The sequence below is a fragment of the Propithecus coquereli genome, unplaced genomic scaffold (genome assembly GCF_000956105.1).
Source record: "Propithecus coquereli isolate 6110/MARCELLA unplaced genomic scaffold, Pcoq_1.0 Scaffold63, whole genome shotgun sequence".
NCBI classification, from domain to species: domain Eukaryota; kingdom Metazoa; phylum Chordata; class Mammalia; order Primates; family Indriidae; genus Propithecus; species Propithecus coquereli.
Window position 1 is genome coordinate 5,353,198 of NW_012152285.1, and position 27,423 is coordinate 5,380,620.

Genomic DNA, 27,423 nt, shown 5'->3' on the forward strand with positions numbered 1-27,423 from the left:
TTTTCCCAACAGTTGTGAAATTAATGAAGAGCATTGTAAAACAAGTAGCACAGTTTTTACTCCAGTGGAAGTCAGTATATGCTAGTTGCCTTCCCTTTTATGAATTCAATAGTCTTATTTGGAAACAATCTGTAGGTTACATAAGAGGTACATATGACTTGATTTTGATGGCTATGACGAGGAGGTTTACGTTGGAATTTATCAAGTTTAAAAATGTAATCTGATATTTCTTCATAAATCACTTAAGTAGGATTTAGGAATAGAATCTACCTTATGACTGAGGAAATGGGTTGAAGAGTGTGCTGCAAGAAAAGATTTAGTTTTCATTATTGACTTTTCTACTCTAATGCTATAGTTGCATTCCCAAGAAGCCTCTAGTGTTTCAAAATTGCGTTATCAAAAGCAGTTGTTGGGATTCAAATTCCAGCTCAATACAGACCTTGGCTGTGTTGTTTAACATGTAGATCTCTATTTCCTTATCTGCAAAATAGGAATAATGATTTTTGCCAAATCTAACTAGAGAGTTGAAATGAAAGTGAAATGAGAGCATGTGTATAAAACACTTTGAAAATAGAAAGTGGGCTTTCTCATCTCTCCTTTGATCAGACTTGGCGGATGATGGAAAGTTGCCCAGGCTTTCCTGAGTCTCTGAGGATGAAAGAGAGGTGGGAGGGTTACGTGGTCATTGAAGAAGTCTTGAATTATTTCTACTGTTTAGTCCATATAAATCTTAGTTTTATATTCTTCATGTGAAGTGTTTTAATATATTTTTAGGTTATAATGGCTTGTTGCTTTAATATTTCCTTATTTTAGGAAAAACAAACCATGGATATCAAGCCCAGATGTATTAGTTCAACAGATCTTGGCAGACTTGAACCTGAACCTCGGTCAACAAGTTTGGAAATTTCTAGGAGTGAAGTAGAGGTGGGTATTTGGTAACAGTCTACTTTTTACCCTCTTTACTCACCATGAATTACTCAATAACACTTGTTATAGGTACCTTACTACACAATGGGTTATATGTGCTATCTGCTGTGTGAAGGAAAACGAGACACTTTTGAGAAGAGATGAAATTCTTTGGGGCGATTAGATCCTCAGATGATGTTAATCTCTTCATAAAAATAATATATCTGTTAATATAAACATACTTGATGGTCAGAAATAGGAAATGCTGCAAAAGATAAAGTAGAGATGATTATTTGGTCTCATAATAGTTTCCTTTAATAAGCATTGTATTAAATAGTATTTTTTAAAAAATTGTATCCATTTAGTAATTTTGTCACCAACCTTCAATAATAACTCATGATGAATTTCCTTAATTTGTATTGAGCTCAAGTTTCTTTAAGTAGCTTTGGATAATACAGAGATTCTCGGATATGAAATAGATAAAAATTCTATGTCACTTAAAATTTTTGAAGATAAAATTACTTTTTAAATTTATTTTTTAAACACATTGGGAACATTCAGTTTTGGGAACCTTTCTAAAAACTAAAGATATAAAAATAAATAATATATGATTACCTTCCTCAAGGAGTGAGTAATCTAGTAATATAGACATATATATGACTAACTTGTTTGACCTTATCTTATGGGCTGTTATAATAGAAATATGAAGTAAGTGCTACAAGGAATACTGAGGAGGATGCAGAGAATTTTGCTCGAATGGATGTGGATTAGAGAAGGTGTTATCATACTGAATCTTAAAGGTGAATAGAAGTTTACTAAAAAATGAATGGGAACAGAATGGATTTTTTACTTTTTTTAAGAGGTAGGATTTCACTGTGTTGCCTAGGCTGGACTCAAATTCCTGGGCTCAAGCAGTCCTCCTGCCTCAGCTTCCCTAGTAGCTGAAATTATAGGTACGTGCCATCACACCCAGCTGAGAAGGGCATTTTAATCTAGGAAAATAACATGAGTCATTCCTTTTCTATTGACCTTTCCTTAATAGTTCTTGGTAGAGTTTCAATTAATTAGCATTGACCTTAGGAACTAATACAAATCATAAAGTTTGTGGAAAAGTTTGAAGTTGACCCATAAAGGTTTACTTTTTTTTTTTTTTTAAGAGCCATGGTTGACCCATAAAGGTTTAATTCTTCATTGCGTGGACAAACACATATAATGAAACATTTCTTTCTCCATAAGTTTATATATGTTGCCTTAAAAACCTATAATTCCAGCAGTTGTTATATATTCCAGTTTGGGGAACCATATTGTGCTATTCTGTATTTTTCTTGCCTTCATGAAAATCAACGTATTTAACTAGGCTGAAAGTCCAAAATGATTCATTCACTTCACCGATAGTTGATTCTGGAAGTTCCACTGGATTTATGTGTGTCCTCTGCCAGTGGCTTGGACCTGGACCTCTCATAGCACAGTGGCTGGATTCCAAGATAGGGCATTTTGAGGAGAAGTGTTTTGAAAGTGTTTCAAGAGGACAGGATGGAAGCTGCAATGCTTCTTAGGATTGAGCCTTAAAAGCACCATAGCATTATGGTCCTTAGAAGGACCAGATGTTACCACATCTTATTGGCCATGGAAGTCATTAAGGCCCAGATTCAAGGAGAGGAGAAGGAGACTCTATCTCTCAATGGGAGGAGTAGCAAAGAATTTGCAGCCAACTTTATATCTACCATAACTGGAGTGCTTATTAAAAATCCTAGCTTTCTGCCTTGGAGATTTCTGATTTAGTAGGTTTGTGGTATATGTAAGGTCCAGGAATCTTTTAAACAAATTCTTCAGGCAATTCTTGTGATCACACAAGTTTGGGAAATACTGATCTCTAAGTTTCCCTCCATTTTAACATACCATGTATAAACCTCAAGAGGGTAGAGGATAACTCAATCTTTCTGTCCTTGCTGTGGCCCAGCATACTTTTTATTTTTCCCAATTCATTGTCTTAAATAGGCATTTGACAGAATTAGTTCTTTGTGGTTTATAAATTCATATTCTACAAGTAAATTTTTTTTCCTTTTTAATTCTGTTGTAGGATGGATCTGTAGTCCTTGACTCTTGTGAAGTGTCAACAGAAAATGATCAAAGTACTCGATTTCCAAAGCCTGAGTTAGAGATTCAATTTACACCTTTACGGCCAAATAAAATGGCAGTGAAACACCCTGGTTGTACCACACCAGTGACAGTTAAGATTTCTAAGGCCCGGAAGAGGAAGAGTAATGAAATGGCGGAGGTAAAAACTTAACTGATGAATAAATTTAGCAAGCTTCTTATTACTAAGCTCAGTTACAATGTATAGGTAAGCTCTGCTACACTGCTGTCCTCTTTGTAGGCACTACTTTTAGAGACCAAAATCATAATTTATGGTATATTTTATACCTTTTCAGAATATCACTGTGGTTTAACAGTCCTCAGACAAAAAGCTATGGATATTAAAATTTATACATTATCCCTTGCTTCAGCTAAACTGTGATAGATCAAACGATGGTGGATTTTACTAGAGAGCTGGTTAAATATACCAGTCCTGTTCCCACGTAGTCACTTTCCTTCCAGTGGAAGAGAAAAACGGTTGATACTGAAATTAGAGAAACTAAAATGGCTAACTTGCTTGAGTACAATCTTTGTCATTTAACTAAAATCTTTAGTCTCTTTGGTCATAGCAAATTTTGGAAGAGAAATTCTTTTTCTGTCAGCCAGTATTAAAATTTGGGCCTCTACGTAGTGGTAGGCTATTATACTTACTTCTTCTTACTGCAGCTTCTTGATTGTAGAGCTGCCAAAACTTCTACTGTATCCTAGCCATGCAGATTTGGCAAGTCACATAAGCTTTCTGATCCTGTTTTCTTCTTTTTGAAATAATGGATTATTGTGTTTAAAATGCTTAGCCTTTGCTCTGCATATGGTAGATACATAATAAATGATGATATTTATTTTTAAAGTAACTTGTTTTAAGTTTAAAACTATTTATACAATCTCTAGCAAAATAACTTTTTCTCCAACTTTCTTTTACTCCTTTAAAGAGTAGTATATTTTTAAGCTGATGGAAGAGCAGAAATAGTATTAACCATACTCCTGAGGCTCTCTGTCAGGTAATAAATTTGCTGAGTGAATATTATTTAGCATAGTTTTCCTGCTACACATACACCTTAAGAAATTGTTTTGTAGAGTCTTATTAACTTCAGTTCGGTATTTATTTAATTTTTTAAATACATTTTAAATACCATTAAAACACTAAATAGTTGAGTTTTATCACCTATATTGACTTTTTCTTCATCTGTTTTTTCAAAGGAAAAGGAAAAATTGAGTGTAGTAATCACTCCATATTTGATAAATGCAAATATCATATTCATTTTACTGTTGGTATATGCCCTTCTTCATGTGTATTTCAGAAAAGATTTACAGATTGTTGTAGATATAACATGTAGAAATTCAAAATTTTGAACTGATTTTGCTAGATCTTCACTGCTGTAATAAACAGTACATGGGTCCTCATGAAAATCATTTATACAATGCTATATTCTAATCCAGTTAACACTACAAGGGGCTCTTTACTGAACACTCTGAGTGTGGTGGCTAGCATTCTTTCTTCATTTGCTTCCCATGATAACTATCTGTCCCCTTTTGTGGAGTCTGCATCTTATGACCCTTATGTCTTCTACTTGGTAACTTGTATTTTGAGGTTTAGTCATGATCTTTTCTCTCTTCTCTTCTTGCCTTTTTCCCTTTTTTAAGCTTATGATCTTTGGTACAACTAGGATTTGCAGTAGTTCAATTCAGTGATATATCTATAGAAGGCTTTGTCCTATGTGAGGTTATGTGGGAAACAGAAGAGTAAGGATGCCATGCCTGTTTAGTAGAGAAGAAAGATTATAAATTTCTTAATTTTCATATTTTATTTGTGCTTATGTGAAGTTTTGTTTTTTGTTTTATTTTGTTTTTGATGTTACCAAATTTCAGTGAGACGTAGATGCTTGTATTAACATTATTTGGGAGTTAGGGGCAGGATATGTTGCTGTGCTATATATTAAAGATGCTGTATTGCTATGCTGTATTTTAAAGATGAAGTTCAAATGAAAGGTGTTACCCTTTCTATGTTTTTCACTTAGCTTATGTAATTGCATTATTTATGATGTGTGTGAAAAAGTCACACCTTCAGTTAGGGTTTCTTAACCGCAGCACAATTGACATTTTGGGCTAGATACATCTTTGTTGTGGGGGCTATCCTGTATATTGTAGAGGTGTTTAGCAGCATTACTAGCCTCTACGCATTCATAACCAATAACATCCCCCTTCTCCCTGGCAAAGACAATCAAAAATATCTCCAAATATTACCACTGTCCCCTAAGGTCAAAATTGCCCCCAGTTAAGAACCACTGTCTTAAGTGATAATATAACTTTTCACAGATTATCTTTTTTGAGTTTAGAGAAAGACAATTTTGCTAGGAAATTAACTGGTGCTGAAATTCTTTATTTTTAGGACGTGGTGAAATGTGAAAATAAGAAGAATGCTACACCCAGAACTAATTTGAAGTTCCCTGTTTTGGAGCATAGAAATTCTTCTGTCAAAAAGGAACAAAAGGTTTATTTTTTAATTTGTCCAAAATTGTAACAATTATCCAGAAATCCACTTGTGTCCAATTGTAATTCATTTATCTTCTGTTTCCTGTACAACTAATTCAACTTGGAATATCACTTTTAATATTTGGCCAGTAGCAGGCACTTCTTCATGTTTCTATTTCTGACTTTAACACACTGCCTATCAAACTCATTTTGCTGTTCTCTGGCCCTTTTATACTTAATTCCAAGTTCCCTACCTGGAGAATTCGTAATCTGTCTCTGGCCTCTTTAATTCAACTGTGGCCATAACTATTTCCTTCTAACATTCCTCATCAACAATAACAAAAAATGTTTGTTTATTAGGTTTCTACACATGCATCATCTAAGAAAACATATTCTTTACGGAGTCAGGCATCCACAATTGATGTAAACTTGGCCACTAAGAAGAAAGAAGGAACTCTGCAGAAATTTGGAGACTTCATCCAACGTTCTCCAACAATTCTTCAATCAAAAGGTTTGCAGAAAATTAATTAAATGACCTTTTCTAAGATACAGGGGGTTTTCTGAGACCTAATTGGTATATAAACTCAACAAATGTTCAGTGAGTATTATACTTCAAACAGGCATTTTCCTATGCTAGGTACTGTGGAAAGAAACAGATGAAAGGATGATGTGCCTAGGTATTCACTATGTATTGAGGAGGAAGGCTTGTATTTAAGTAATTGATCCAGAGCAGGCTGCTTAATATAGTAATAGAGGTTCAAGCAAAGTGGTGTGATAGTATTGAAGGGAAGAGACCTCTTCTGATTAGGGAGCTTTGGGAAGATTTTGTGGAGGCGATGGGATTTACCCTGGATATTAAAATTCTGGTTGGGTTACATCCTCTAGAGGGAATTACTGTTAGTGTTATGATATATATCCTTCTATTGTTTTTCCCCCATGCATATATAAGTATTACGTATTTATATATGTCAAAAACATATGTTTCTATACATACCTATTGGGTTTAGTTGCAAAAACAGTATGCTCAGTGCTTTTTATTTATAATATAATGTGGACATGTTAATACTTGTATCTATATTAATATATATACTACATACACACATATGTGTGTGTATATGTATCCATCTACCAGAGGGAATGATTTTAACACTGATAGAGTACCCAAAAAGTGTAGGGAATGTTCATGCAATTCCAACTAGCAATATGCATCTGGCATATAGAATGTGGAAGGACTACTTGGCAGGCGTAGAGGAGGGAGGATGGAAGAGTGGGTTTTGTGAGATTACCTGAGTGGCTGCAATAGCATGAATTAGACACCAGAGGTAGGAAGAATGGGGAGGAAAAGGGACTAGAAGCAGAGGGCAATTGAACTGAGTCAAATAGGTTACGTGAAAATACTTTCCGTGAAAACTTATCAGAGAGGTCCCCAAACTTTCTTGGTTCACAGTGTCCTTAATGTTTCAGTAATTAATTTTCATTATGCCCATACATCCAAAGAATCACCTAATAGTCTCATCTATCAGAACTTAAGGCCAAACAATTACTGAAAATTCAGCTTCTGAAAATCCTGGTTGCAAAGATAATGTCATCATCAAAAGGAATGTCATTCAATATCATTTTCAAACTGTGATCCTTGGGCTATCGATTATCACTGTTTGCCCTGAAGATTTGAAATAGCCTGAGGTGCTCCTATGAGTTTGCTGCAGCATGCCTTAGTGCAGTTTGGGAACTTCAGAACTATCAGACCCATTTGTGTATTTTTTGAAAAAATATATTGTTTTAAATCTGTAGTTTTATAGGTATAGAAAATATATAGATACATATAAAAATTGATAGATATATAGAAAATATCTAGAGGGACAAACAGCATACTGTTAAATGTCTAAATTTGGAGAGGAAGGACTTCTTGTTTTAGATTTTTGTGTATTTTATTTAAATGATACTGACTGTCACTTAAAAAGAAACATGTTTTCAAGGAAAGGGCGGTATCTATAATTTAAATAAGTAATCAAGTAAGGGCAATGTCTCCCTGACTTGATTGACTCAGTTCTTTAACAGCTTCCCTACCAATATACCTGACATGGATTTCTTTTAAAAGGAATATAAATCCCTATTTTGGATTGTAGGTACAATACATATATGTTGTTGTGGGTCACTTGGAAATATAGAGACAAAAGAAAAAGAGATTTAGTTCTTCCTTAAAATTCTGTTGCTCTGATAAGCACTGTTAGGCCATCACTCAACTTCACTGGTCTCCCAGCTTTCCCCTCTTGCCCATCTCCTATCCATTCAGCACAGGACAGCCGGAGCCATCTTTTCTAAGTACAAATTGGATTTTGTTACTCCTCTGTTTTAAATCCTTTAATGATTTCCCATTCCCCTAAATGACTTGATTTCTGACACTTTCTCTCTCCATCTTCTCTCCTGTTATTTTATGGTTTGATAACTAGCGAGCTTCAATTCTAGCTTCCGACAGTTCCAGAATATGTGGGCTTCTTTTTTGCTTTGATATCATTGCTTTCTTTGCTCTTTCTTGTGTTTTCTTTTCTATGGAACACATCCTGGCTTTCCCCATCTCTGCTATCAGGGAGACAACTTCCTTCATCACCCTATTACTAACCCTCATTCCCAGCTTCACTTACAAGACTTACCTGATAGGCTTCATGAGGGAAAGCTTCCCTTTCTACACCAGATTTGGTGTATGGCGGATGAAATTATAGCCTCTTACAAGAGTGACAATCAAGGGCTCAGGTCCCCAGGCCAGCTGTGCTCTTTGCCTTATCTGCAGGTTTAGCCTGGGTGCCTGCCTTCAGAGCTTCTATACTGGGGCCTTCCACAGAGGCCTTCCTCAGACATCTCTGCCCAGGATCTTCTTAGGGAGGGGAAGGGGAAGGAACTTTGAAGACACTTTTCTCCGCTGTGACTCAGTACTTTTCTACTTATAGCTTTCCCCCACCTCCACCGGCCTCCAGCCCTGAGATCCATAAAACTGCTTGGGCAGTAAGATGACCCCCCCTTTTGTGCTGATCCACCTGACCCTAGGCTGTATACCATTCCATGGGGGAATATAGAAGAGGATGGGAGGAGCTGGTGCTTTCTCAGGTTTAGCCTCTTGCTTATACTAGTGCAACAAATGGTTAAGAAGCTGTGGTGTTACTTTCATTTTGGCTTGTTGTCCTGATTGTCTACTCTGATGTCTGGAAACTCAGCTCTCTCAAGCTCAGCCCAGCCCTTGACAAGTAGACTCTCAATTTAGTATATTTCCTTAAACTTTTAGAAAATTTTTTAAAAAATATAGTTGATATCATATGTATATGGAGTTTCTATTTAGGAATTTTTCCAGATGGAGGTATGTTTTCTATTAAAATCAATATCTGTCTATTAAAAAAAGAAAGCAACTGTACAGAATAAGGAATTTAAAAATTCCTATTTTACTTCCCAGAAGCAATTAACTGTTAACAGTTCGCTTTCTGTCCTTTAGCGTGTATGTGTGTGTGAACTATAAAAGTAAAGGGTTTATAATTACAAAATATTTTCACTTAATATTCAGTGGACACCTTTATTCCTGAGCACTGAACTAGATAATCTACCACCTTATTTTTAATGTTACGTGATCCACTATATATGTATCCTGCTCTTTTGCTTAACATAACATAAATCTCTTCCAAATCATTAAAGAGGCCAGAATTTTACTGATGTAGTATTATTTACCAAAATCTTTTTACTATGTTGAACATTAGTTAAATATTTAGCTTTTTTGCTTTTTTTTTTGCATTATTATTTCATGTGTTTCTTTGTCATTTATCTTTTTCTTTGTGAATTTTCTATGCATGTTCTTTCACCATTTATATATTGCAGTATTTTTCATTTGTATATATGTTCTTTTTTTATTAAGGATTTCAAACTTTTGAAGTTATTAATAGAAAATTATTTGTTTTAGGAACTAATTAACATTTTTATTTCCAGCAAAGAAAATACTTGAAACAATGAGCTCTTCAAAGCTCTCAAATGTAGAAGCAAGTAAAGAAAATGTGTCTCAACCAAAACGAGCCAAACGGAAATTATACACAAATGAAATTTCATCTCCTATTGATATATCAGGCCAAGTGGTAAGCTAGTATTTCAGTTTTCATCAATGTAAAACTATTCATGTTCTTTTATTGTTATTTATTTATTTAGTTAAGAAGACTCTTCCCAGAAGAAAGTTCATGATCTTTGTAATTTTTTACAATGGTTTGAATTTCTGTTCTTTAGATCAGCTCTCTTAAAATACATGCTTTAAAGGCCATAGTTTTAGTTTCAGTGTTAAATTTTTATCTCAGTGTGTTAATGTATACTAATTAAATGTAACTCAATAGTTATACAATTATTAATGTATACTAGTGTCATGCATTTGCATCTGAAAACTCATCAGAGGAATTTATTTCCATCAACAGAATTATCACTATTTAGTAACTTATTTGCCTCTAACATTTATTTTTTGTTGTTATCTTCACAAGAGTTGTGCAAATCTGGGCCCAAGTGTGTGTGGTAAAAATATAGGCTTGACATTCAGCCATTTCCTTTCATCTTTCCTCTAAGCCTTCCAGTTTCTATTAAGAAAAGACTATAGTTGTCACCCTGACTCCATGACTCATTCTTCTCACTCAGAACAGTCTGTACTGTTACAGGGAAAGTTCTAATTTTCTATCATGCTCGCATTTGCTTAGTAGATGAAAGTGAAGGTAGAAAAATAATTAAAGGAAAAAGCTTCAAAAGCAAGTGGCAAAGAAAAATCAGGAGAAACCTTTTTTGCAACAGTAGCTATTAGATACGAGATTGGCACTTGAAGGCAAGTGGTAAAGAATTAGGGTCAATTAGGGCATGCTAATAGTAAGTACTATTCTGTCAGTCACTTTTCACCGTCTGTCTGATTAGTGCATAGTTTCCTCCCTTGGCTGAAAATCATTTCTTTTCTGTGTTGTAGTATAAAGTGCTTTCTACTTTCTAAGTTACACACTTGTTGCCATGAAAGATCATTTCTTAAACATTATTTGAGGTACTTGTCTTCAAATATTTAAATAATTATTTTAAGCTATATATGCCCTGAATTCAATACAGAGTGTAGGTTATTTTAATTCTAGATAGAGTTAGGTAGTGTTGAAAGAATCTTTTATAAAATCTATTGTTTTTTAGGCATGAATTTTTTTTTTTTTTTTTTGAGACAGAGTCTCACTCTGTTGCCCGGGCTAGAGTGAGTGCTGTGGCGTCAGCCTAGCTCACAGCAACCTCAAACTCCTGGGCTCAGGCGATCCTACTGCCTCAGTCTCCCGAGTAGCTGGAACTGCAGGCATGTGCCACCATGCCCGGCTAATTTTTTCTATATATATATTTTTAGTTGTCCAGATCATTTCTTTCTATTTTTTAGTAGAGACAGGGTCTCGCTCTTGGTCAGGCTGGTCTCGAACTCTTGACCTTGAGCGATCCACCCGCCTCGGCCTCCCAGAGTGCTAGGATTACAGAAGTGAGCCACCGCGCCTGGCCTTAGGCATGAATTTTTATAGAAGATGGTATGCCTGTAATCTGAGCATAAAAATTGCTCTAATGTATCTATTATTTCAATTATTAAGCACATGAACATGTCTTATTCATTATAAACAAACTTTCATTTTATTTTCACTTAATTTTTGAAAAACTGTGAAATTGTTAATTTCAGATTCTAATGGACCCAAAACTGAAGGAGAGTGATCACCAGATTCTCAAACGACGACTTCGAACAAAAACAGCAAAATAAATCACTTATGGAAAACGTTTTAATATAAATTTTATAGTCAGAATCATTGTAACTTGCATCCTGACTTTGTAAAGATAATTGTATATATTGTGACACTTTAAATCCCTCTGCATATAGATTGTTATTTTATATATAGTATAATTTTAATTCAATAAATAAGTCAACAATCAATTTGCTTATATATTTTTATAAGGCTTTTTAATAATAGCTTCTTTTCAAAATGTGTGTGTTTCTCTATTATCTCAGGTAATGCATCAGTGAAGATTCTAAGAAAGATGCTGTTATTATTATTTTTCTATACATGATGTGACAGGTCAGGTATTTGGTTTCCTTTTACTTAACTATGTCTTATGAGTAGTTTTTTACTTTATCTGTTAGGACGTATAACTGATTTTACATATCTATTTGGATTATAGCTAGGATTTAGGGAGTAAGTGTATATAGGTCTTCTATTTGCCAAAATATATATGCACATTATTTAGAAAAGATCTCAAGTCTTTAGTTAGAATGTCTTTTATTTTTTAATGATCTAATAGAGTTGGCTTTCAGATTGTTTTCAGGACATGGAAGATTAGAAAATTAGAAAGGAAGAGGGGTAGCATCTAGAAGCCAAAACAGTGACAGCTAGAAAATAAATATTATTTAGACCTGGAGGGACCTTAGAAATACATTTCTTCATTTTATAGATGAGAAAACCAAGACCCACAAAGTTTACTTCTGCAAGATCATACTACTAAGGTACATTAAGGTATTGGTTTTTTTAAAAACATCAATAAGAGGCAAAAAACACAAAGCAGAAACCTCAGGAATTGTTGCCAACTAGGCATTTTAAATCTAAGAACCTTAAAGATTTCATTGGATTTTAGCATTGTTTCCTTTATTATTATAATAATGACCCTGAGTTAGTAAGAAAAGTTATCCTTGGTTCTTGTTTAGGAGACACGTTATAGTTAGGGAAAATTTCCATTAAAATAGTTACATTACACTTAACTTTTTTTTTTTTTTTTTTATTTCAGCATATTATGGGGGTACAGATGTTTAGGTTACGTATGTTGCCCTTGCCCCCCCACCCCCAGTCCAAGTCTCAAATATGTCCATCCCTCAGTGGTGCGCATTGCACTCTGTGTATGCAAATACCCATCCCCCCCCCCGCCCAACATCCAATGGATGTTATTCTTATATGTGCATTTATGTGTTGATCAGTTAATACCAATTTGATGGTGAGTACATGTGGTGCTTGTCTTTCCATTCTTGGGATACCTCACTTAGTAGAATGCATTCCAGCTCCATCCAGGAGTATACAAGAGGTGCTATATCACCATTGTTTCTTAAAGCTGAATAGTACTCCATGGTATACATATACCACATTTGATTAATCCACTCATGTATTGATGGACACTTGGGTTGTTTCCACATCTTTGCAATTGTGAATTGTGCTGCTATAAACATTCGGGTGCAGGTGTCTTTCTCATACAGTATCATTTGGTCTTTTGGGTAGATGCCCAGTAATGGGATTGCTGGATCGAATGGTACTTCTACTTGTATCTCTTTAAGATATCTCCATATTGCTTTCCACAGAGGTTGCACTAGTTTGCAATCCCACCAACAGTGCATGAGTGTTCCTATCTCTCCGCATCCACGCCAACATTTATTGTTTTGGGACTTTTTGATAAAGGCCAGTCTCACTGGAGATAAGTGATATCTCATTGTGGTTTTAATTTGCATTTCTCTGATGATTAGAGATGTTGAACATTTTTTCATATGCTTTTTGACCATTATTCTGTCTTCTTTTGAAAAGTTTCTGTTCATGTCCCTTGCCCACTTTTTGATAGGGTCATTTGATTTTTTCTTGTTGATTTTCCCGAGTTCTAAGTAGATTCTGTTTATCAGCCCTTTATCGGATTTGTATACACTTAACTCTTTTAAAACATTAAAATGTTTTCATTATGCTATCTAGAAAAAAATGTTGATTCTCATATTCGTGGATTCCATATTTGCAAATTTGCTTACTTGCTAAAATTTATTTGTAACCCCCAAATTAATACAGCACTTTTGTTGTCATTTGTGGGGATATGTGCAAAGTGCTAAAAAAATTTGAGTTGCCCAACATGCACATTCCTAGCTGAGGTTGAATAAGGCAACACTTTGCCTTCTTGTGTCAGTTCTTGTACTGTAAATAAGCATCCACATTCCAGAATATGGATTAAAATCAAGCCTTGACTCTTTAATATAGATTAAAATCAAGATCTAATATAGATCTAAAATCAAGATCTCAAGGGAGACAGCATTTGGACGGTGAGCCCTGCCAAATTAAAAGGACTTGAGAACGCTTTGGGCTTTCCACAGATCCACACTAACAAAGCATAAAACCAAGCCTACATAATTTGAAAGTAACCAGCTAATAATCAAAATGCCTACTGGAATAAAAATCAGCACTTTTAGAGGAAAATATGATGCAGATTCTCTACAACATATTTATAATGTGTGGTATGTAGTCAAAAGTTACTAGATATGGAAAGAAACAGAAAAATGAGTCCCTATGGTAAAGCAAAAAATCAGTCAAGGAAAACAAACCTTGACGTGGCCCAAATGTTGAATTTTGCAAAATCTTTAAAGCAGCTATTATGCACATGTTCAAGGATATAAAGGAACTGTCATCTTAATGAGTGAAGTAATAAGGAAAGAGAAATGGAAAGTAAAAAGAAAAAAATGTTATGACAAAAAGATAAAATAACTGAAATGAAAAATCCACTGGATAACATTAATAGCAGATTGTAGATGTCAGAAGAAGTATCAGTGAACCTGAAGATAGATCAATTTATATAATCTTTATGATTTTCATTAGAGTGAAAAAAAATAAAATACACAATCTAAAAAAAGAAAGATGGAAGAAAAACCAGAGCCTCAGGGTCCTGTGGAAAAATATCAAAAGAACTAACAACATATATAATTGGAGATCCAGAGAATAAAAGGATGAAAATAGGGCAGGAATAAAATGGCCAAAACTTTTCCAACTTTTATGAAGAAATATTGACTTAGAATGTCTGCAAATCCGAAGTAAGGTAAATCCAAATAAAACTACACCTGGAAAGATCATTGTCAAACTGCTGAAAACCATGATGAAGAGAAAATCTTGAAAGCAACCTGAAAAAAGCAATACATTGCATACAAACTGCTGACTGAAAGGAAATATTTGCGATGCATTAATCAGACAAAGGATTTATACATAAGGATATATAAGAAACTCTTAAAATTTGTAATGAGAACACAATCCAATAAAAATCTGGTAAAAGACTTGAATAGATGCTTCACTAAAGAAGATATAGAGCTGGGCGTGGTGGCTCACGCCTGTAATCCTAGCTCTCTGGGAGGCCGAGGCGGGCAGATTGTTTGAGCTCAGGAGTTCGAAACCAGCCTGAGCAAGAGCAAGACCCCGTCTCTACTAAAATTAGAAAGAAATTAATCGGACAACTAAAAATATATAGAAAAAATTAGCCGGGCATGGTGGCGCATGCCTGTAGTCCCAGCTACTTGGGAGGCTGAGGCAGGAGGATCACTTGAGCCCAGGAGTTTGAGGTTGCTGTGAGCTAGGATGACGCCACGGCACTCTAGCCCGGGCAACACAGTGAGACTCTATCTCAAAAAAAAAAAGAAGATATAGGCAATGGTCAGAATGCATATGAAAATATACTAGAGGTCATTGGTTATCAGGGAAATGCAAATTAAAACCCATAAAGAGGCAAAACTATAGTGAAAGAAGATTAGTGATTTCTTAGAGGCTGGTGTCAGGATATGGGATCAAAGGATATGAGGAAACTTAAGGGAAATGGATATGCTCTATACTTTGTTGTGTGTTCTATATATAATAATTAAAAAATAATTGTCCATTTGAAATAAATGAATTTTATTGTATGAAATTGTACCTAATAAAAAGCAATTTAAAACACATACACACACACACACGCACTCTGAGATATTATTTCATGGAGAATAGAGTAGCTTAAATTAGAAAACTGACAATACCAAGTGAAAGTTTCTGGCTTCTAGCACATATTTTAAAAAATTTTGTTTTCTTGCTATAAAGTAAGTACACTCTTTATTATAACAGAGCATATTTTGGAAAATGCTTTGGATGAATCTTTTGACAAAGAACTGTAAGATAATGATGAGTTAGAAATACAGAATTAATAATGGAAGCATTTTATTAAAGCTCACCTTAGAATACAAGTGTTCATAATTCCACTTGATGAAGTGATTGATAGGAACAGATTTTGGGGACAGTTTGAAATTCCATAGATGATACTCAAAATGGTGTGTAAGATAAATATTAGTTGAATTAATTTCAAATGCCCTAGGGATGACCATTAGAGAAATCCTGCTGTGAAGACTTTTGTAAAGGAAATAAATTTAGAATAATCACTTTCTAATCTGTTTTACAAGTTTCAAATTTTATTTTTTTCTTACAGAAGGTTATGTGATTACAAGTTACTTAGCAAATGCTTATCAAAAGTTGATGATAAATACTATTTAAAAGCACAAGAAACCCAAGTATATCTAAAAATGGATATAGGCTACTGCCTTCTCTTTTGATTATGAGGTTTTGGTCTTCAGAAGCATTCAATAGAGATTAACAACATTAAATTCAAGGGAACAATTCCAGAGAAATTCAGGAAAATGTCATTTATTGGTGGGCATATTAAGCAAGCTTATGTTTTATCCCTATGGCTTTCAGGAGTTTTGTTCATTACTTGGTCCACTTAGTTTTTGTAAAGTCACAGTCCAATATACTGAATGTTCTTCCTGACACAAGTCTCCTTTAGTCTCAGCCAGTAGCAATAGTGAATGAATAGTGAATAGTTTCCTGGTTACCCTGATCTGCCATAGAAATTGTTCTTCACCTCCTGATTGTCTGGCCTTCCTTATCTTGATCTTCTTCCCTTTACCAGTTTGGAGCTGGGTTAAAGCCCATTAGCCGTTACTTGATCTCTGCTTCCAAGTATCACTATAACTGTAATTACGGTGATTGCAATTTAATTAAAATGGGCATTTTCCTTCCTCTCCATATATTTTGTAAAGTGTACAGTCTGCAATATATCTGCTTTGGCCACATCCCAAAGAGTGACCAGAGTGGACATTAGACTGAAATTCTCCTTACTGGCTAATTTAATTCTTCAAAGTCCTTTATTTATTATAGGTGACTAGCAGCTTTGAACCAATATCTGAACTCTGTGAGAGTTTTACACACAAAAAGTCCCTAGTTTCCCAAAACATTGAACTCACTAAGGAAATTTAGGCTTTCCTAGACCTGTTTCATGGCTAGCTAGCTAGGCTAAGCTTTCACAAATGGGATCATTTTGGCTTTCTGAACCTAAGGCTTGAGCTACCATAGCCTATTCTAATTAATAGTATACACAATAAAAATGATTGCTTTTTTGGCTATAATTAGCTAAGAGTTTGGTCAGTTTGATCTTGGTTCTAAAACACATTTTTAATCTTTGGTTATACCTTCCATGCATATTAAGGACATAAATCCACATAAAATACAAAATGGGCCTCATGATATGGATGCAGAATGATTAAGTTCTACATGGAATCTAACTTCAGATATATAATTTCTGTGCAGTTTATACACCAACTTGGCAATGTGGTTATTGATGGTTGCTAGTCCTGTAAAACTAATGCAGTTAAGCCAGTGTCCTAATGGTGTGTGGTTCAAGAATGCAAATTATGTGCTAATACCCCTGTATCATCACTCCATATATCATTTATTTTGGGACTTCTTGCCCTTAGACAACCATTTAAAAAGTTATTTGACAATAAATTATAAATGACCATTCAAAACCAAAAAGTCGTACTTGAGATATGCATATGGATTATTGATCAGTTAAAGTTATAACTCATTTTTGAAATTAAAAAAATTTTCTTTTTAATCATCCATCCCAAAATGTCAGAACATTTAATCTAATACTTTTTTATTTTAAGAGATGGAGTGTTGCTCTTTCATCTAAATTATAGTGCACTAGTCTGATCAGAGGTCACTGTAACCTTAAACTTCTGGGCTCAAGCAATTCTCCCACCTCAGCCTCCTGAGTAGCTGGGACTTCAGGTGTGCCAGCACACTAGGCTGATTTTTTAAAAAAAAAAATTTGTAGAGATGGGGATCTCACTATGTTGCCCAGGCTGGTCTCAAACTACTGGCCTCAAGTAATCCTCCTGTCTTGGTTTCCCAAGCACTGGGATTATAGGAGTGAGCCACCATGCCCCCAAATTTTTAATGGAAAGAAAACAAATGAGAACCAGATACATGTCACTGATGATCCAGTAAACCAGGGGTCCATTTATTAGGCCACAGATATAACCATCCATTTACATATTATCTCTGGTTGCTTTCCAACTATACAGTAGTCCCCCCTTATCCTTAGGGTATACATTCTAAGACCCCCATTAGATGTTTGAAACTGCAGATAGTACTGAACCCCTGTAAAGGAAAATAAAAGTCTCAGGACTCTCCCACGCCCAACTCCTTATGCAAAAAGGAAAGTCAAGCCTGGAGGCTAAGTCATGCAACATCCCCTTCCAAATGAATAGCTGTTACTAACATTATACATTAGCCAGATCCCCACAGAAAGGTAAAAGGCCTCAGGCATCTACAAGGACTGCCCCCCACAGATCATTTATAAGGAAATTCCTTGCTGGCCTTTCATAAATGAGGACATGTAAATTGTAACTTTGGGTAGCCAGTCTAAATCTAGCTTCAAAAAGTACAATCTGTTCAATTCCACACTGATGATGTTGATTCCAAGTTCATCTTCCCAGGTGCAGAACAGAGGCGAGATGAGATCAATCACTCTACCTACCCAGAGACATCTCCATAGTTGATTCTTCCTGTACTCCCTTTTTCTCTTCAAATATTCACCTTATCTTATGTAAAATTTAGATTTCCTGGGCCTCACAAGAATGTAACCATTTGCCTCACTACCCACCCACCTCCTCTTTTCTCTTTCTGTATGTCCTCTCCACTTAAATACTGAGTTCCCAAATCACTGTCCAGAAAAAAGTCACAGAGGCGTCTAAGGCTTGTGTTTTTCCTGGGTGTGTCCTCAAACTTTGGCTTAATAAACCTCCATTGATTCATATCTTTGCTTCAGTCACTTATTTTGGGTTGTCATTGTTTTCTCCTATACATATATACCAATGATAAAGTTTAATTTAGAAATTAGGCACAGTAAGAGATTAATAATAACTATTAATAAAACAGAACAATTATAACAATATGCCAGCATCATTACTTTTGCACTTTGGGGCCATTATTAAGTAAGCATTATGATACTGTGACAGTTGGTCTGATAACCCAGAGGGCTACTAAATGATTAACCAGTATCGTACACAACATGGATGATTTATGTTCTGGGCAGGACGGGTGAGATTTCACTACCCTATTCAGAACAGGTCACAATTTAAAACTATGAATTGTTTTTGAAGTTTTCCATTTAATATTTTTGGACCATGGTTTATTGTGGGTAACTGAAACCATAGAGATTGAGCCATTATCAAGGGAAATTGGTTTGAGAAACTTAAAAAGAATAGCGACCAGTTTGAATCTATTTATCTTTATTTGCATGTATTCCAGAATACATAAAAAGTAACATGAATAAAATGGATCTTCCATGCTACATATATAATAAGAACTTCTATTATTGTATATATGTCTTGGAAGTATTTTCCCCTCAAGAGTATGAACTGTGTGTTTGACAAGTGAGTATTAAGTCTGTAACCAGTTGAAAAAAGAAAGATGAGCTGAGAAAGAAGCAGACTGGGGCAAGTCAGTTTTAATGAACAAAAAGAAAAGCAGAGTCCAAGTGGGTCCCTATGGCACTCCAGGGCGCTGTGCTCTTAGGTGAGTATTGGTACTCATGGGAAGAAGAAATACCCACCTTAAGTACTTGAGAGAATTAAATGAGAATATATGTAAGAAAGTTATCTGTAAACACATAAGGTATCAAAATCAGAATAAAACTACAGTTGTCCCTCAGTATCCTTGGCTGATTGGTTCCAGGATCTCCACAGATACCAAAACCTGTGGATGCTCAGGTCTCATATAAAATTGTGTGGTATTTGCATGTATCTTACACACATCCTCCCGTATACCTTAAATCATCTGTAGATTACTTATAGTACCTAATACAATGTAATGTTATGTATAGTTATTATACTATCTGTTTTTAATTTATATTTTTTATAGTATTATTTTTTTTTCTGAATATTTTCCATCTGTAGTTGGTTGAATCTTTGGATGTGGAACCCAAGGATATGAAAATATGAAGGGTGGTCTGTACTCGACAGTTTTGTTCAGGTACAAATCTGATATTCTGTGTGTGTGTGTGTGTTTGCATGTCTCTTTGCCCAGCACATTCTGCCTCATCATAGGGAGAGTTACATGGGAAGCAATTTAAATTTAGTTTTTTTATATTGCTAGAAACTCCTTGATTATTCCTCCTCTGGAAGGTATAAAAAGGCCTTGTAAGATTATATAGTTTACCTACATAGGTTGCTCTTTTGCTTTATGGCAGTCTTATACAAGGAATGATTGTCCAGTTTCATCACCGATTTGGAGCTTCTTTTGGTTCTTAACTGTAATTGAGCAATGAAATGGTCTACAAGTCTTAAAAACAAAATACTGACCCTGGGTTCTACCCACACCCTTTCATTGAATTGGTCTGATTAGGGGCTGGGTATTGGATTGTTTACAAGCACCACTCATCATTCTAACGTGCATCTAGGCTGGAGAGCTAGTATACTAACATGGCAAAGTTAACAATTGTCCACCAGATGGCGACAAAGCACTTCTCAGCGAAAAAGGCCCTTCACAAAATCTGTTCTCTGACTTTACAATTGCACCAACTCCAATTTATGTATCATACACCAAACAGGGCAAAAATTTGGGAAGGTAGGTAAAATTATCTTTGGTACTGTTGCTTGCCAACCAAAGAAATTCTTGCCACCAGTGGGGAAAATTCCAGAAACTAATTTAAATAAATTAATCGGACAACTAAAAATATATAGAAAAAATTAGCCAGGCATGGTGGCGCATGCCTGTAGTCCCAGCTACTCGGGAGGCTGAGGCAGAAGGATTGCTTGAGCCCAGGAGTTTGAGGTTGCTGTGAGCTAGGATGACGCCACGGCACTCTAGCCTGGGCAACACAGTGAGACTCTGTCTCAAAAAAAAAAAAAAAAAAATAGCAAAAAATATATCTCATTCACCCAATTACCTTAACTGGCATCTAACAATATTTTCAATCATTTTCCTAGCTCACTTTGATAAAATAGACCATATAAAAGAGGTGGGTAATGTTGTTCATGTATATAGAGTGGAAAATTTTGAAATAAGATCATTCCAAGAATTATGCAAATAGAAATCAATCTCAGCACACGTAAATTAGCTTAAGATAAGTTGTTCACAGGACTTTAGAAAATATGCAGATGTAATAATGGGGTTTAGATTTATTCTTAAGTCTTAAATACTTGATTGGCAGTCCCCACTTTCATTTCTCCCATCTTTTTTGTCTAGCTCTGTCATAGTTGTAAAAACTATGAACTCCATCTCTCTGTCCCCTTGTAGGTGGAGATGGTTAATGAGATGTAGGTGAAATCACTAGGGAGGGCGTCCCTTCTTTAATAAAATGACAAAGACTTAGATCAAGAAATTTCTTTTCTTCCTTGTCCCCCCCTCTCTTGCTGCCCTGTGCCTGGGGACATGAAAGTTGGAGGTGGGGCAGCCACTACTGTCCATGGGATGACAAGTGAGAGGAAAAAAGCCAATGTAACTAAGGATGGCAGAGAAGACAGGCAGGAGGAGCCTGGGTCCTCTGTGATGGTGACTCTGAGCAGCTACTAAGCTAGCTGGGGACCATCTGTCTCTGAACTTATTGTGAGGGGGGAAAAGCCACTGTTGATCAGGCTTCCTGTTGTTCACAGATAAATTTATTCCTAATTGATTCTTTACTGAAAAGTTACTATATTGGCATATAGACTATAAATATAAGATATATATGTTGACTTTAGACATTATCCTTTCTAAAGAAGCTCTGTGGGCTTTAGACAAAGCTAAGACTTCAGAAGCTCAAGTTTCTTTTTTGTTGCTATTTCTAGAAAAACAGGTATTAAGTGCCTAATTGTCAATACCAGGCAATCTGCCAAGCATTCCTGCCCTAACAACGTTTCTGAGCCAAAATGCATAGTTTGACATATCACCTGATTATAGGGTAAATTATTTCAGCATAACTGTGTTAGAAAATCCAGGTTGTCCTATCACTATACTGGACACAGCCTGTGATTTCTTCAGGGTAGGCAGCAGGTCAGGACACACAGATCACTGCTGTGTCCAAACACACAGACAACAACAGAAACAATAAACCAAACAGCAACAGACAATAAGGCATTTGCAGCAAAATAGGCTTAATTTGGTTTTAAGGTTAAACAACAAACAAAGGTGTCTAATTAAAAAAAGGACTGAGAAAGAGTAAGATTTCCACATTTTGATTAAGCAGAGTGGTAATTTACTATTTGACACTTAAGATATTCAGGATAGTTGCTATTCTGGGTCTATGGCAGGAAGATTTCATGGAAGACGATTTCCATTAATTCACAGGCTATTTGAAGAACTTGAGAGACCTGAGTTGGCAATTGGGGTAGGGGGAGATATTACATTGCAGGCAGATGGTGTCACCTTGGAAAGGTCATAAAAGCAAAGATGTGCCCTCCCTGGAGTACAACATAGAGATGTGTTCCCTGGGGTTGTGTCATAAGCCAGCCCTGTGAGCAGGCCAGGGGATGATGACAGCATACTTGGAGGAGTCAAAAGCAATTGACTAAGAAGGAGGAAGTAAATCCCATTACGTGTTGAACTCCATTGGGGTCTGTTCCTGTCATACTTCTTATTTTCACGCTTTTATGTGTGTTCGTTAACTCTCCAATATTTATTTATTTATTTAGAGACAGAGTCTTGCTCTGTTGCCTGGGCTAGAGTGCCGTGGCATAGCCCTAGCTCGCAGCAACATCAAACTCCTGGGCTCAAGAAATCCTCCTGCCTCAGCGTCTCAGAAGCTGGGACTATAGGCACGTGCCACCACGCCCAGCTAATTGCTTCTATTTTTAGTAGAGACAGGTTCTTGTTCTTGCTCAGGCTGGTCTCCAACTCCTGACCTCAAGCAATCCTCCCGCCTCGGCCTCCCAGAGTGCTAGGATCACAGACGTGAGCCACTGCGCCCGGCTGACTCTCTAATTTTTACATCCAAATTGTCTTAGTCTGTTTAGTGTTGTTATAAGGGAATACCTGAGGCTGGGTAATTTGTAAAGAAAAGAGGTTTATCTGGTTTATTGTTCTGCAGGCTGTACAAGAAGCATGGCACCAGCATCTGCCTCTGGTGAGGGCTTCAGGCTGCTTCCACTCATGGTGTAAGGTGGAAGGTGAAGAGGAGCCAGAGTGCACAGAGATCATATGCCAAGAAAGGAAGCAAGAGAGAGGGGAGGGAGGTGCCAGGCTCTTTGTAACAACCAGTTCTTATGGGACCTAACAGAGTGAGAACTCACTCATTGCTGAGAGGATGGCACCAAGCCATTTGTGGGAGATCCACCCGCAAGACCCAAACACCTCCCATTAGACCCCACCTCCCACATTGTGGATCAAATTTCGATATGAGGTTTGGAGGCATCAAATATCCAAACCATAGCACGAACCTAATCTCTTCTTAAGTTTCAGACTCATTTCCAGCTGCCTCCTGGTTATCTTCACCTGGATTTTTGTAGTTATTTCCAACTCACCATGTCCAAGAAGGGACCCATTAAAGTGTCTTTTCTTCCTGTATATTCCCTTTCTCATGCCGTATATTTTTGACAACTATTATATTTATTGCATGCCTGCTCTGTGCAACTTCCTGTGCTGTTGCTGGGGATATAAGGGTGAGCAAGACCAGACATAGTCCTACCCCACTGTGTTTTCTGTCTAGGGGGGTAGACTGCCACTTAACAAATAATTATGCAAATATTCACATATTTCAGTCGATGATGATGAAAGAATAGACATGGTTGCTGTCTGAGTGTAAACAGGGAAACTTCATGTCTAATTTGGCAGAATTTTTTCCCATTTAGTTACCCATGCTGGAAAACTGGGGGTCATCCTTTCCTCTCCCTCTGTCATTCAAATACAACCAACTACCACATCTTGCCTATTTGACATCCTAAATATTTCTCAAATCCATCTCCTCTTTCCCTTCCTCATCATCTTAGCTGAGACCATCACCATCTTCTACATGCACCATGCATTATTCTTTGATGCCAGGCTTTTGCACACTTTTCCCCTACCTGAACTTCACTCCACCTTCCATCCCTTTCCATACTGGCTCCAGCCAACTTCATCCAAAACCTGTATCTAGCCATGCTGCTTTCCTGCCTAAAGTGTTTCTAGTGATTTTGTATTTTATGTTATAAAGTCAACCTAGAGTTTTTATTTAGTTTTCATTTTCTTCTTCTTCTTGAACTTTACATTTGAGCAATACCAACCTATTCATAGTTCCTTGAGTGCATTATGACATTTCATGACACTGAGCCTTGGATAATGCTTTCCTGTCCCTGTGGATGCACCTCGCTCTCTCTTTTATTCCCATTTTACTTCTGTGTAGCCTGCGCCTCCTATCTATGCTCATAGTCATTCTTATTTACCCCATTATAGCATTGGGCACACCGCATTATATTTGTATGTTTTGTGATTGTCTTCCTTTCTGAATGTGGGCACATCAAGGAGTGGACCTTACTTTATTTATCTCTATGTCCAGCACTATGCTTGGCAAATGGAATTTGTAATGGAGCTCATTATTGAATGGAACTGGAAGTGAAAAGACAGTTTATCTGGAAAGAAAAGTAGTTTGATGCCTAAGACAAGAAAGCAATTGACAATTTATGGTTTGATTGTCCAATTGGCCCCCAAAGTCAACAGCACAGAGGTTACAACTCCCTAAAACAGACAAAATATTCTCATTAGTCCCAAATGGGCACATCCACATGATCCACTAAATTGTGAACATGTGCAGGACATTACATTTAAGATAACACTGACCAATTGTGCCTTCCACTTTCAAAAGGAAATACCTCATTTTACTTTAATGGGTGGTCAGGATTGTTGAGGTAATGGCTGTTTGATCCTGACTCAGTCCATGATAGTACACTTGAGGCTATGATTTATGAGCTGAGTTTTCACAGTTCAAACTGTGAGTTGAGAAATAGTCTCTTGATAGCAACACACTGAAAACATAGATGCTGTAACAACTTCTAAGAAGGAGTGTTTATGAACCCAGGTGTTTGGACAGCTGGACAAGTGAAGCTGTATTTGAGACATACCTATACTAAACAGTTTTTGTTGTTTATCTGAAATTCAAATTTAATTGGACATCTGGTGTTTTATCTGGCAACTCTACATAGAATTGACTTAAAAAACGTACTCCAAATTAGGGGATGATTGATGTGTTAGGATGAACTTTGGAAAAAGTGTCAGAAAAAACTGTTTTTTAGTCACAGCTCTGCATCACTTAGTTGCCATCTCCTTATCTATGAAATGAGAGGGTTTCAGATTCAATGGTTTTCAGATTTTACTTAAGCTTCAAAAGCTAGCAAATAAAATTTTACTAGAAAGTCTAATATATAAAACAGATAAGAGCTGAGTTACTCTGATTAAAGCTGAATGCAGGTCCCTTCCCACCCCAAGGTGGGAAAATGGTGCACAGCCTGAAAACTCCTAGATTTGATAATTTCTAAAGTTCCTTCTACCTGTTACAGTCTATGAGTCCAAATGAATTCATTTCACAGGGAGTAATCATCCAGTTTGTGATTGATCATAACTTGTCCTTTCCTACTTATAGCAGAAAAGGCTGGAGACATAAGAAAAGTATTATTATCAATAAAGGTGGTATTTAGGAAGGATGAAAACTACCTTCATTTATTCTTTTAAGAGACATTGTTGAGCATTTACTACAGACAAGGCAATATACTATGCACTTTGGAGGCAGAATACTAAGAAAACTTTAGAATGACATCTCAATTTAGTAGGTGAGCTAGATTTGTGTATAAGTAATTGTAGCTGCTGTTTACTGAGGTGTACTATGTGGTAGGCATTTGAGTGTTTACAACTTTAAAAAACATTTGCGTACAGGACGGTGGCCATGGAAGTCAGAATCTGCTAAGGAACATGTAACAACTCACATTCAGGAAAAAAAATTTGCATGAGCATTGGTGTAAATGTTCATTACACACCCATACACCCACGCTCACACGGTCTCTCTCTCTCTCTCTCACACACACACGCACACGCACACGCACACGCACACACACACGCACACGATTAAAGAAAGCGGAAAAGACTGAGAGAAAATGTCCATGTGACGGTTGCCGGGATTCACACGCGCCCGCCGCACTTCTCACACGCTTCGGCTCCGAGTTCCCGCCGAGGCTGCCACGCAGCGGCGAGTCCACACCGAGCCCGTGTGGGGCCGGTACACGGGGTCTCTGGCTGTGAGAAGAAAGCTGGGCCTCCAGCAACGTCATTTCCGGAAGTCTCAGGGTTCGTTCTATGTCATGAGGTGAAAATTCCTTAGTGGAGGAAGAAGCAACTGGATTTTCACACTGGGTTCTGTGAACCCCTAGGGGTCCAGCTCATTATCTCGGGGGTCGCCCCAGGAGCGGAGCAGCAGGCAAAGACGACGGAGGAAAACCGAGCTAATTCGTCCTTTTCTTCTGCTGGAGCAGATATGAAGCTGCCGGAAGGAAGCGAGGAACTTTCCGAGGTGCGTGCGGGTCGTGTCTCCACTCAAGGTCCCTAGTCTCTTTTCCTTCTTTCTCTTTTCTGAGGGGGGCCCAAGGGAATCCGCGGCGAGGTTGGGAGTGGATGTGGAGGTATGGGCTGATTCTGCTTGTCGTCTGGAGCCCCGAGTGCTGAGCGTGGGGGGCCATGGAGAGGCGCGGGTGAGGGGACATGAGACGGAGGGCGCCAGCTGCGTCTCCACCGCACCGCGTGCTGAAGACCGTGAGCTTGCCTGTGGTCCCTGAGAGAACCGGGAAGTGAGTGGGAGCGGGGCTGCCTGGTCACCTCGCCCGTGCTCTCAGCGGGACAAGCTGGGCCACTCGGGAGTTTGATAGGGGAGGAAACAGGACTGTTTCCAGAGGGTCATCGGGGCGCCTGTCTGGGTGGGAGACGTTCCTCTGGCAGAGGAATGACCAGGAATCTGATGAAGGCCGGCACAGTGGCTCGCGCCTGTCTGTAATCCTAGCAGTGTGGGGGGCCGAGGTGGGAGAATCGCTTGAGGCCAGGAGTTCAAGACTAGCCTGAGAAAGAGGGAGACCGCCTCTATGAAAAATAGAGAAATTAGCCGGGCGTGGTGGCGCGTGCCCGTAGTCCCAGCTACTGGGGAGGCTGAGGCAGGAGGGTCATTTGAGCCCAGGAGTTTGAGGTTGCAGTGAGCTATGATGATGCCACTGCACTCGAGCTGGGGCGACAGAGTGAGACTCTGTCTCAAAAAAAAAAAAAAAAAGAAAGAAAGAAATCTGATGAATAAGGGCTTTATCACCTCCCTGCCTCCAGATATGCGGATTTTCCTCCTCAAGACTCCAGACTTGTGACACTGTGGTCATTTGTGAGGCTCCCTGGAGGATTATAGCCAGACCAGGAGGGGTCTAAGATGAGTGGATGGAGAACCTTGGACTGTGTGGTGACTGACAAAAATGTTGCTACCTAAGAAAATGATGTTTAAAACCTGAAATGATAGAAGGAAAATTACTAGATTAGGCTGAGTTCTCCAGATTGGCTCATATTTAGTTTTGCTGTTGTTAAGAACAAATGAGTAGTCATAAAAGAGAAATCAGAATATTTACAAAAAATAAATTTTATGCCTGCATATAGGTTATTTATGGCTGTCCAAGTCACATCTGTCATTCTATTTTTCAAATGAGAAATGAGGCCCAGAGAAGGGGAGTGATTTTCCTTTTTTTTTTTTAAGAAGGGGAGTGATTTATTCAAGGCCTTAGTGTTATTGAGCAGCAGAGTTGGTCCTGGAACCCATTTACTCATTTACTCTGTCAATACCTTCAGTGGACTG

The 27,423-nt window shown here is 37.2% G+C and overlaps 1 protein-coding gene across 1 annotated transcript in view; it reads left to right on the forward strand.

The window, feature by feature from the left end:
• Positions 1 to 11,284, forward strand: part of KIF20B (kinesin family member 20B) — a 62,263-nt gene extending 50,979 nt beyond the window's left edge. The window contains exons 26-31 of the mRNA XM_012659660.1: positions 814 to 924; positions 2,987 to 3,184; positions 5,429 to 5,530; positions 5,872 to 6,022; positions 9,478 to 9,620; positions 11,207 to 11,284. Coding sequence (XP_012515114.1) covers positions 814 to 924; positions 2,987 to 3,184; positions 5,429 to 5,530; positions 5,872 to 6,022; positions 9,478 to 9,620; positions 11,207 to 11,284 — 783 coding nt within the window. The remainder of the gene's footprint in view (positions 1 to 813; positions 925 to 2,986; positions 3,185 to 5,428; positions 5,531 to 5,871; positions 6,023 to 9,477; positions 9,621 to 11,206) is intronic.
• Positions 11,285 to 27,423: the final 16,139 nt, after the last annotated feature.